Below are 12,864 nucleotides of genomic sequence, written 5' to 3'. Positions count from 1 at the left end.
GAGCGCCCATAGCCTGCTGGCCTACTGGCTCGGCCACATTGGCCTGGCCAATACCCTCCTGAACTGCTGGAATCTCCTCTGGCACAGGCACCTCCTGCCTAACCGGCCTACCACGCCTACCGCGTCCTCGTCCCTGTCCTGACATCCTAATAAAGGAAACAAAGACATTAGCACATTAATAAATGTGCCGAAGCTAATCACCCACGTCCTAATGCATTGGACAACAATAATTCATTCCACGTAAGCACATAATCACATAAGCACCTACGAATTTCATTCCCGGATAATGATAGTCCCAATGCGTTACTATAGTTCCGATTGGAAGCAGCAGTGATCAAGTGCCTTTCCAACAAGACTACTAGAAACTCAAGGGTCCAATCAACATCCTAGAAACTACATTCCATACCCACATAATCACATAAACATGTTATCACATAAGCATATAACATTACACTAAGTCTCTATCAGACGAGACGAACCCATTGTGATACTAATCACTTCCTACGTACCCAAAGTATTCAAACCCGGTACGCTCTGATATCAAGTTGTAACGCCCTCAAAATAAACCCATTATATGTATATCATCAACATGCATTACTTAAGAAAACAATTTATTTATTCATTCATCAGAGTATTACTAAATAAAAACATTACATGTAACACCAAATTAAATGCCCATCTCTCCAAGCCAACACTTGGATACAAAAAAAATGAGTTCTAACTCAAATAAAAATAAAGCCCTAGGCTTGATTATTTATCAAATAAAAACAAACAACTAAAGATAGTCTTCAAAATCCAAATCCTTCCAAGCTAAGTCCTGGGAGGTAGCTTATCACCTGGACCTGAAAATGATGTTCCCATAAAGGGTGAGCCACAGCCCAGTAGAAATATATTAAACCAAATATAAGCATTGAATAAAGTAATAGCATTCAATAGATGGTTAACCAAGATAATCAATTACATCATTATACAGTTTCATGACACTAATGCCTAAGACATGTTTTACTTTCCAACTTTATCAATATGGCTCAGAACCTGGCCAATCTTTCAACAGTGAACCATACATAATATATTCACATTCATCCAGTGTCAACAAACAGATGAGACTCAGGCTCAAATCAAAACACTTCATACTTCCAGTTTGATACACATTTTAGTGCTGTATCAATAAAACACTTCAATATAAATAAGCACACATAAAAGTGATGCTAATGGAGTCCATCCCCTATCTCCTCCCAAACAAAATCCGGTTTAGAGGTTCATCCCCTATCTTCCCCTAAACCGTGGAGTGCATCCCCTATCTCCTCCCACACAAAACAATGTATGCAAACACATAACATATACAACACACAATCAATACACATAATGCCTGTATTAATTCAGCAGTCAAAATTGATGACTTAATCAATGATTAGTTTCAGTTATCCCTAATCCACATGCAGTGTCTACAACAAGCACGACTATCCTCCACCGATAGCCCAAAACAGTTATTTCTAGACTTGGAAATAAATATACCAACAATTCAATAGACGAGTGATTTAAATTAACCAACTACGCCATTTAATCAATGAATTCCCCAATTTCATGAATTTAACTATATTTTCCCAATTCCAAGAATTAATTATACAAATTAATTTATTATTACAACTAGGGTTTTTCCCAAAATTACCAAAGTATTCCCAACATATCAAAATACCAAAACTTAGCACAAAACTTATAGAATGGAGTAGGAAATCCCTACCTCGAAGAAATAATCCCAAAAGAGAAGATGAAGATGAAGACCCAAACTCCAAAGTGCTCCAAACTACCAACAATTCAGATTAAATGGAAGCCCTCGACCCACTCTATCTTTTTAATAAAGGATCTAAGGTAGAAACTCACTCTAAGTAGATCAGTCCTAAGAGAGAAGGTGTGAAGAGGGAGAGAGAACTCGTACCTAGGGTTTTGGAATCTGAAAGTGGATGAAAAACTGATCTGAAACACGCTGCTGCCTATTTAAACCTGACAGGCTCGCTCGAGCGAAGACTTGGTCGCTCGAGCGACCAGACACAGAAAAGCTACGCTCGAGCCAAGGAAGCCTTGCTCGAGCCAACAACCCAAAAGCTTGCTCTAGCGAAAGAAATCTCGCTCGAGCGAAGAACTCAAACCCTCAAGTCTGTAACCAGACACACGCTCGAGCGAAGGAACTCCCGCTCGAGCGAAGAACGAACTAACTCGCTCGAGCGAAGAAAAGCTCACTCGAGCCAAAACCCTCAGCTCTCAGGTCTTACTACAAAACGCAATCCTCGCTCGATCGAAGAAACCCTGGCTCGAGCGACGGACCAAAACAAAGAGCTCGCTCGAGCGAAGAATTGCTCGCTCGAGCGAAGGGTCAAAATTCTGGGCAGCAACCCTTTGCTCCCAAGCTCAACCAACCTGCTACAAACCTGCCCATTGCATCCCCGAACTCAGAAATAGGAAATTAAAGGACGGTAACAATCATAATACAATGGCAGGAGCTACGGAACCTAAGTCCGGATACAATAATCAAATGGGAAAAGACCGGGGTCGCTATAAAATAAGTCCACACTTTTTATCTTTTTATCTTTTTTGAGTCACATCAATCAACATCTCCTCTTTACTTTTTTACATATCATTTTATAAAAAGTAAAAAAATATGCTTATTTAGAACATTCCAAACATACTCTAAAAAATATATTTGAAATGATATTTAAGATTGAAATGGTAAATTTATCCCTAACCTTATTTTTTTCAAAATTAATTTACAGCGACAAAATAGCATTTAACTGCTGTGGGATGGTAGTCATAGGCTCAGTCTACACTGAAAATACAGAGTAGGCTGTCCCAGCCACTGCTTTTATTTTTTTTTTAAATCAATGGGCTAACCAGCTACTTTTTGAGGCTAAAAGTTTTTTTCATACTTTTAGAAATAATCTGTAGTCACAGGCCACTGGTCGCTGATTTAAAACCAGCCTACACTTTGAGAAATAAGTTTTTTTCACAATTTAATTCAAAAAATTCAAACCAAACACACTGATCGCTGTTCCCAAGAGTGGTCACGCGAAACATTGTTTGAAGATTGACTGGCTAGACGAGCTAGAAGATACAGAGCTGGGAGGGCAGCAAATATATATATATATATATATATATATCAACAATGCTAGAGACCCAATGGGGGTGAACCCTAGGACCAAAACCCCCCCTCTTAGTGCCACGTGTCGTCCTGGTGTTGGCTAAAACAAAAAAACAAAAAAAACTGATTTTTGAATCAATCAGAGGAGACCCCGGCACCCTCAGTGGGGGTCTTAAACTTTATTCTATATATATATATGGTGTTTGAGAAGTAGCTATTTCAAAAAAAAAAATTAGCTTGCTTGGTTTTGTTTTTTTAAAAATATTTTTTAAAAAAATTTATTTTCTTATTTTTCATATTTTTTTGTTTTTACTGAATTTTTTTTAATATTTTAAGTAATTTTTTTACTTTTTAGACCCACCAAATATAAATACACCTAAAAAGTAAAAAAATATAAATTTGTTTTTTAAAAATTCACTAAATATCAAAAATATAAAAAAAATACAAGAATTCAGTACATTTTTTATATTTTTATGTATTTATTAATTTTTTAAAATATTTTTTCATAAATTTTTTACTTTTTAAATGCATATAAGTAAGGTGCATCTAAAAAAGTAAAAAAAAAATGTTTAAAATTTTAAAAATATTCACTAAATACAAAAAAAAAAACTAAAAAACTAAAAAATTCAATTTAAAAAAAACTTAAATTTAGATTAAATCTAAAAAACTCAAATCAAACACATTGAATTGGATTTTTGACTATTTTAATTTTTATTTTTTAAAAGTTAGATTAAATTTTTGAATTGATTGTTATATTAAGGCCTTGTTTGGAAAGACTAAATAAGTCCACACTTTTTATCTTTTTATCTTTTTTGAGTCACATCAATCAACATCTCTTTTTTACTTTTTTACATATCCTTTTATAAAAAGTTAAAAAATATACTTATTTAGAACAATCCAAACATACCCTAAAAAATATATTTGAAATGATATTTAAGATTGAAATGGTAAATTTATCCCTAATCTTATTTTTTTCAAAATTAATTTACAGCGACAAAATAGCTATTTAACTGCTGTGGGATGGTAGTTATAGGCTCAGCCTACACTGAAAATACAGTGTAGGCTGTCCCAGCCACTGCTTTTATTTTTTTTTAAAATCAATGGGCTAACCAGCTACTTTTTGAGGCTAAAAGTTTTTTTTCACACTTTGAGAAATAATCTGTAGTCACAGGCCACTGCTCTGGTTCATTATACTAGAAGGAAAAGATCTGCTCTCTGTCTTACTAGAAGGAAAAGATCTGCTCACAAATCGATGGCAGCTTATGAAGAAGAAGATATCGACACGGTAAAGTGGTCACGTGGAACATTGTTTGAAGATTGACTGGCTGGACGAGTCAGAAGATGCAGAGCTTGGAACAGAGAGTCTCACAGACACTTTCTTTTTTTATTCAAAAGACTGCTATCTTTCATATATACTTATTTTTTTATCAGTCTTTCATATATACTTAGAAGGGAAAGATTTGCTGTACGTGAATAGAGTCACAGCTTATGAAGAAGAAGATATCGACACGGTAAAGTGGTCTCAAGTTTACTGCTAATCGATGGATTTCAGATTTGGTATTTATAGATGGATTTCATATTTCTCAAGTTATAAATATGGTATTTATAGATGGGTTTCATATTTCTCAAGTTATAAATATGGTTAAATATTTACAGAATCTGTTGGTTTCAGATTCTAAGAATTTTTTAAACTGAAATGGAGTACATGGATTTTTTAACTACTTTCATGTTGCTGTTGCTCTGTAAAATATTCTCACTCATTATGAAAGACGTGAATATCACAAAGAGCTTAACATTCTCTATGATTTCAAGAGCGGGGCTATCTTTTCTTTGTTTGGTTTTTGTTCTGTTATTATAACCCTGCAAGTAAACAAGGGCAAGCAAGCATAGGATTAGTATCCAGAGTTTAAAGTGCATTTTCTTTGGCTAAGTGGATGAGATAAAGGCTGAAATGGAGTACTTGGGTTTCTTAATTACTTTCATATTGTTGCTCTGTAAAATATTCTCACTCTCTCTATAGGAGTTTGCATTTTAAGATTAGTATCCAGAGTTTGGTAATGAGGTGCGGTGTTGAAGAGAATGAAAGAGTAGAGAAAAAATGTAAGATATTTTACCAAAGGTCCCTCACCATGCTGTTTTGTTTCAAAACAAAAACAGGACAAATTGAATCTCATAACAATAGTGCATTGTCCAAGTTTTGTACCAATATAAAAACCTCAAATATCAAATGCCACATTCACAATGAAAGGCATTATTTATCAACCAAAAAAAAAAAAAAAAAATCACACAAAGGCATTATTGTTGTTTCTAGTGCATTCTAAATACTTTTTGAGTTTGCTAAATACTTTTGAAATACTGATATGAAGTTTTTTTTATATTTATTGGGTTTTTTTTGTGTTTTTTTATTGTTTTTTCTTTCTTTCTTTGGGAGTGAGGATTGGTAAGCTGTGATAAATTTTGTTTTTGTTGTGGCAAGGCGTGGTTGGATATTTTGCTTATGGTCATGTATTGCTTAATAAATATTCCAATTTTATTTAGAATTTTCAAAAGTATTCAGAATTTTCAGTTCAAGCTTGGAAGCAAAATGAATCTTAATGGGTGATTTGGGTTTTTGGACAAAGTATCCATAACCTGCCACCACCACTACCACCACTAGCTACCCACCACTCACCGTTACCACTTTCCACCACCGTCTTCTGCCACCACTTGCCATTTCTCACTTTTTTTTATATTTTTAAATTTTTTTAAACATTTTGTCAATTATCAAACGCGTTTGTAGTGTATGCTTTTCTAAAAATAAACAAAAAAATAAACAAAAACCAGTTTATAAAATTTTTGTAAATATAAACTGAAAACGTAAACGTTACCAAACACAGAACAAGTTAAATAAAACAGTGTTTTAAATACATTACTTCAAATTTGAAGTAATATTTTCAACATGACTTCACAAAATAACATGAGTTCAAGAAAAAAATTAAAAATATTTAATTTGAGAAAATATTTTAAACTGATGTCACCAAATCTCATATGAATGAACTATGCACACCATCTCCTTGGTATTTCTAATCAACTATTTTGAGAGATTAATCAATAATTCTAGGTGCATGGATAAGAAACACCGAATTGCCAGTCATCTATATCACATTCTCCCTTGTAAGACATCTATGTCCCATTCTGTATTTCTCCACTGTGCACCTAGCATTGCTCAAAATTAATTATAAAAAAAAAAAAAAGAAAAAGAAAAAAAAGGTCAAAGCACCACCAATTTGTTGTTAGGTAGCTTTGAATAAGTCTCTTTCTTATTTCTCAAATACCCATTAGAACAGAAATATGGCCACCATCCTAGAAGGAAATTAGATCCTATGCAGGGAAGACTTGAACCATTAAACTATATATATATATATAACAAACACATACTATGTAGGGGAGACTCAAACAATTAAACTAAATATATAACTCCCACAATGAACTTGATGCTTTTTGTAGTTTCCAGTCCAAAAGACTGGATAGGATCAATCAGTTCCAGCTCAATTTTGAAAGGATAATACCAAACTGTAATTTCCATGACATATCATAGCAATTATACAAAAGACAGTATTATTTTCAAAGAAATAGCCAACTAAAATTTTAAATAAAAATATGGTTCATAAAATTCACTGCAAATTTTTGATTTGACAAATCAAGTTGGCACAAAACTCACTACCAAACTAAGTCATGGAGTTTTACAAGCAGCTGACCCCATTTGAAAGGAAACCTCCATACAAACACATATTCTAATCACAAACTACTCTTCCTCACAAGTGTTACTCACAGAATGTGACATAATAATAAATCGTTAGAATTTGAAAAGAGACTCATGAAATAACATGATAAGAGCAACTTGATCACCACATGATGCACTATAGTTAACCCATTAAATGGATAACCAGCAACCAACACTCATCAAAAAGAACCAAAAGCCAAGACATTTAAAAAACGTGCATAGACACAATCGGAGAGATAAAGAAATATTCAGTAGTCATTGCATTATATAAATTTTTAAAGAAAATATAAAGTGTACAACTGTACATTTATCAAGGGCAAGGTTTTATATATGAGTCATATTTTGCAGAATTATTTAATACAAAGGCCCCGGAGATGAAAATGGCATCATCAGGCGAGAAGGAAGATATTAATGGTAACCTTAATAAGCTGGCGGAGAAATTGTCACCCAAATGTGTTTTCCCCACTGTATGTGACGTAGAGAAACCCATCTTCATCCTTCTTCTCGTCATATATAGTAGACATTATTGCTCCTGTGATAATCAAAAGTTGTAATATAAATCTACGGAGATAGACCACTAACCGAGCATATATCCTAATAGTTTGAGATTGCACAATAGAAATAGCAACCTATATTTTGGAAATTCTGCATTTACATCCTGTTAGTGTCGTTATTAAATTTGGTAATTCCATTGACAGAACGAATCCTAATCAAAATGTAACTTTTAGTGAGTTGTCAGCTATATGTTGTGTTAGTTTTAGCCTTAAGCGTTCTGCATTAACAAGGCTTGAAACATCATAGAACAATGTACAGCTGGGTTCAGCAGTGCAAGGTAAATCCCTAGTGCAGTTGAGATAAAAATGGTGAAGTTCACATTCTCTACCGTAAGTGATTGAACTGACTTCTGTGCTCGAGTGGTGTTTCATCAAAATGCTCATATTGTGTCCTTTTGTTTGTGCACTTGAGCGGGCTTTTGTGAGCTAGAGCACAGTGCACTGTTTTTGCAAGCTTTAAGTCGGTTTACCACATGGAGAAGGCATAAAGTAGCCTTTAAATCATCTAAGGACATCTTAACTATAATTAGGATCATAGGGGAGGACCGAAAATTAAGCAGAGTGCTTGAGAATATATTTTGCCAAAAATCACTCCATCTTTGATCTATTCTTTATCATTGTTCATAAATTGGTGATTGCCTAGGTGGATTTCAAGAGTGGGTTAGTAGATAGTGTTCAGTTTGTGGTGGATTCTAAAAGTATTGTGAATTCAAAACTCAAATCAACATTTGAAGAGCTGAGATCATGGGACTTGGTCAGTACAAGGAGCACACCCATAAATTCATGGATCCAACACTGTGAATTTGGTTTAGGTTCAGTTGTAAGTTACATTTTTAATTTTGTTCTTTATAATGGATTAGTTGGTTTTTCTCAGTTTGGTTTTCTACGTTAAAAATCGTGAGCCTCTATCTTGTGTGTAATTGCTTTATTGTATGCTTGTGATTTAGAATGTGTGATAAAATTAATCAATCCAAAAATTCCATAACAAATCCATATCGACAAAATCCATTTTTTTCACTTCCCAATTTGGAACCCACTAGGTCTCGTTTGATAACATTACTTTTTAGTCTAAAAGCCAAAAAATCACTAAAAAAACCAAAAAACCAACACCCTATACCAAAAAGTTAAAGATTCCCTTTTTTTCTCTACTTTTTGCATATCTTTTCGTAAAAAATCAAAAAATAATCCCAAAAAACATACTGCTTTTTTTTACCTCATATTTTAGCCAAAAAGTAAAAAAGTTGCTAAAATAAATTGTTCCCAAACGAGGCCTTATGTTTAGTTCATGGATTTGAGGAGGAATTTGAAAACGGAAAGAGAAAATGTAGGTGAAATATAAATGAAATACAACTAAATTTTACCTGTATTTCACACATCTTTTCCCTTTCCTTTCCAAATCTCTCAACCAAATCCATGAACCAAACATAGTCTAAGAAAATTTATGATTTGTCCAAATTTGAATCAACCATCTTTTGTACAAAAAGTATAAATCATTCAAAATATATTTCGTTTAATAAGGATCCAAACTATTATTAGAATTACTATCTTTTATGAATATAAAGTCCTTGTCTAATGTTGGCTATGGGAAAAAAAAAAAAAAAAAAAAAAAAAAAAAAAGGTTATAATTCTGAACTAAACAAAAAGAGCATCAATGGAGCACATAAACTTGTAATGCAGGTACCTGTAGGCGGAAGGATGTTGTCCACAAATATGAAGATTGCTTTCTCAGCACTCAGTTTAATTCTCTTCCGGATCACATATACAAATTGTCCCACAGTCAGGTCAGCTGGAACAAGGTATCTGGAATTATCTTACTCAAGTGAGTGGAAAAAATTCAATACTTTTAAGAAAACAAATGCTAATAGTTGCTAACTTTTTCAGCATTCAGGTCAATTGCCTTCTGGATTAATAAAAGGTTTCCCTACCATTAAAAGACTTGACCCACATCAGGTCAGCCCGGACAAATCATGTCCCTAACAATTTTATTCAAATCAATCAAAAGGATTTCAATACTAGTAAATCAAAGAAACACTAAAATAATCACTGTCCCTGAGCTATAGACTTTCCATCATTCAGGAGGGAGTTCTCAGGGTCAACCCTTCAAATTGAGCAAGCAACTGAGAGAGATGGGTGGAACGAGTTACACAAAACAACTGCATTCCACCTTCCCCTCCAAAAAAACGAGAGGCATGTAATAGCCAATACCAAGTACATGTGATGCTGACCGGAAAGGCATTGGATGACAACAATTGAAAAATAAAGGAATTTTATTTTATTTTCTTTACTAGGATTATTTCTAGTTTTTATTAAATTATTTACAAGGGTTTTATTTTTGGTAACTTTAATTTGACTAGGGTTTCCTAGATGCCTATATATATGATTTTATGTAATAGTTTTTGAGACTAGACTAGATGAATATTGAACAATTGATTATTGAGATTGATATTGAGAGTTGTTTTGGAATTGTAATTCCCAATTTATTCTTCTTCCTGGTGGTACATCAACATAACTGCAAATTTTTTCATTTGTTCATTTTCTTCAATTTCAATGTCATCTTCAGCCTTCATGCAGTTATGTATATCGATAGATAGAAAAAGAGAAAGGAAAAAACATGAAGGAGCTATTCAAGGCATAGTAAAGAATATTCCACACATATATTACATTTCGAGACAAGTATTGCACGTCCTGTCCGTTATTAATTTCTAGGTGATGAGAGAAAGGTGTGCAGATTTCCATGCCAAACTTGGACAACTTGTAATTCACTTGTAATAACTATGGTTGGCATAAGGGTGATAAACAAACAAAGGATAAATAATACCAAAATAATTAGCTAAACAGGAATGTGGTATCAAGTTGAAAATATCTTCACTTACTTTTTCTTGTCGATGTTAGGAATATCACTTCTCTCAGCCTTCTCCACTATCACCTTTAGAGCAAGAGGTAAACATCAAAAAGAAGCATGTATTTATTTATTTACTGAGATGATGATTTACGTAAACCAATGAGAAGAATAATCCTATGAATCTCACATACTATGGATATAACAGGAACAAGAACCACCTACTCTACCCCTCCCAAACCCCCATCCAATGGGGACTAGATTGGGCATACTTTTCATCAACCCAATAACGAATCTATGAAACAGTAACCACATTATGAATGATTTATCAAAACCAAATGAGGTGAAACCAATTTCATTTTTTTCAGAAACCAAAGTTTCCATGAATTAACACATTTATAATTGCTAAATTACACAAGGTATTACAGTGCTTGACAAATGCATTAAAGCTCCAAAAGTAAGATTTTAGAAAGTGCAACTAAATTTCCAAAATGAAAAAATAAAATTGGGCATTCACTAGAAAGCATAGTACAAATCTGCAGCATACATATGCACTACAGTCTACAGCTAAATACAAGTATATTCAAAGGCCGCATACATGTACTAACCACATTACTGCATGGATACACCAACTAAATAACCAAGACCAGACAACATTTTACGCTATATAGAGCCAAACTTTATCAATCAACTAAAGTGACTCTAGTCGAGTCAACCCAATTGTCTCAACCAAACTCCTCAATCATGAGCCAAAATTCCATACAAACATCCAATTAAACTAAGAATTACTTGAACATAACACAATGTGCGAGTTCTCAACATTGAGCTATTTAAATTCTAAAATGCTTCAAATTTCATATTACAGGGCACCAAAAGGAAACTTGTATTATGGGGGTGTTTATTGGAGATTAATTTAAGCTAAAAGTTGATAATCAGAAAGCAGAAGCTACAAGCACCCCTCCCTCAGCTTCTGAAAAATCAAATTTTTTCAACTTAAGCTATTTCTGCCTAATAAACTGTAAGCAGAAGCTGCATCAAACAATCTGGCACAAACTCCCAAATTAAAATAAGCTATAAGTTGCTTGAATAATCTGCACCAGACACCCCCTATGTTTGATAACGCCGATCAGATCATGAAAAACCAAATATACTAAAAGTCTAAAATAATAGTATTATTTGTCATTGTAGCTGTGATGTAGTCATAGTGAATGTGATAAGATAACGAAAATGAACAAAAAGAACAAGTTATTCACAGATCATTGGATGCAGAAGAAAACAAAATTTGAGACCCAAAATTTTAAATTACATATTTTATTCTTACAGGAATTCTGTCTGAGTATTTCTCCCTGATTCTTGCAGCCTCAGCACGCCTTTTCTCTGAAAATTGGAACAAAATATTAAGCACCCAACATCAACATTGCCATACAGACAAATGATATAAGACACAAAGTGGAGTACAGTAAAAAAGACCAGTACATACCAAAATCATGCTCTTGCTTGAAATAGATCTTAGTCATCCTTGCTTCAAATGCTGCACAATGCAGAGGAAAAATTCAATAGCTTAAAACTACATATTTCCATCTAGCAAATAGTCCTCTTCTTAAAAACACCACCCAAATAGTGCACATTAATGTGTGGTTTAGTCCTCTTCTTGCACTCTTAAAATCAAACTACTTAAGAAAATAGTTTGGGGCGCATTATTTTATAGAAACCAATTTCATGAGATGCAACTGTAAAAAAGAAAACTCTATTTGCGGAAGATATAAACCATTTCTAACAGGTCCCAACTAAATTCAACTCATCAAACCCTTGTCCTTGATCAACTAGAGGAATCCTATTTTGTAAGTTTGCTCAATTAAAGGGCAATAATTCTAGTCAAACAACGAGTTAACACATCTTTCTCTATTATCTTATCTCAACCCAAATCAATTTTGGTCTCTCACATCTCATAGCATCACCTCAAAGAATAGTGTCACTCTTCCTTTGAACTGATGCAATTATCAGTCTTTTAACAAATAACAACTAAAATTTAGGGGAGGAATTCAACTTAGAATTCGAAAGAAACAATCAAATAGTACAAAAAGAAAATAAATAAATAACACTTTATACACTATAAGAAATTGAATACAGTTGACTAAATTCATAACAACATGAATCCCAAAAAACCCAGAAAGGGAGAGAATCAAAATAAGCGATTTAAGGAGGAATACCAAATTTAGGATCGAACATATTGGCATGAAAGAGAAATTCAAAACCCTAAGATTAATATATATGCTCATATAGTATATATATATATATATATATGAGGAAAGACTGAAGATTTTAAGCGATCAATCAATTGAGATTAACAAAATAAAGGGAAAGATTATAAGAACAAGAAAGAAAAACAACAAAATTAGTAGAAGAAATATACCGTGTCTCTTGCAGATATGCAGGCTAGAGCTGTCTTTGGTCTCTTTCTCTTGGGGGGTAAAAGACAGTTGAACACAGGGTAGGGTATTTGGTTGAATTGACAAAGCCCCAAGAGTATTTAATGGGTGAGCTACTACGGTCCACCACACGTAACTGTGTGCTG

General features: G+C 33.5%; 1 protein-coding gene across 1 annotated transcript; it reads right to left on the bottom strand.

The window, feature by feature from the left end:
- Nucleotides 1–7,133: 7,133 nt before the first annotated feature.
- LOC114271934 (autophagy-related protein 8g) lies at nucleotides 7,134–12,864 on the bottom strand. The gene is made up of 6 exons (XM_028213593.2): nucleotides 12,703–12,864; nucleotides 11,770–11,820; nucleotides 11,611–11,666; nucleotides 10,324–10,376; nucleotides 9,132–9,250; nucleotides 7,134–7,428 (listed from the first exon to the last, which is right to left on the bottom strand). The coding sequence occupies exons 2-6, from the start codon at nucleotides 11,804–11,806 to the stop codon at nucleotides 7,340–7,342; spliced, it is 354 nt and encodes a 117-aa protein (XP_028069394.1). The 5' UTR covers nucleotides 11,807–11,820; nucleotides 12,703–12,864; the 3' UTR covers nucleotides 7,134–7,339.

The sequence above is a fragment of the Camellia sinensis genome, chromosome 5 (assembly GCF_055761805.1).
Source record: "Camellia sinensis isolate YWXY chromosome 5, ASM5576180v1, whole genome shotgun sequence".
Lineage (NCBI taxonomy): Eukaryota > Viridiplantae > Streptophyta > Magnoliopsida > Ericales > Theaceae > Camellia > Camellia sinensis.
Note: the sequence above shows the minus strand (reverse complement) of the source record. Positions and strands in the feature narration are given on the sequence as shown.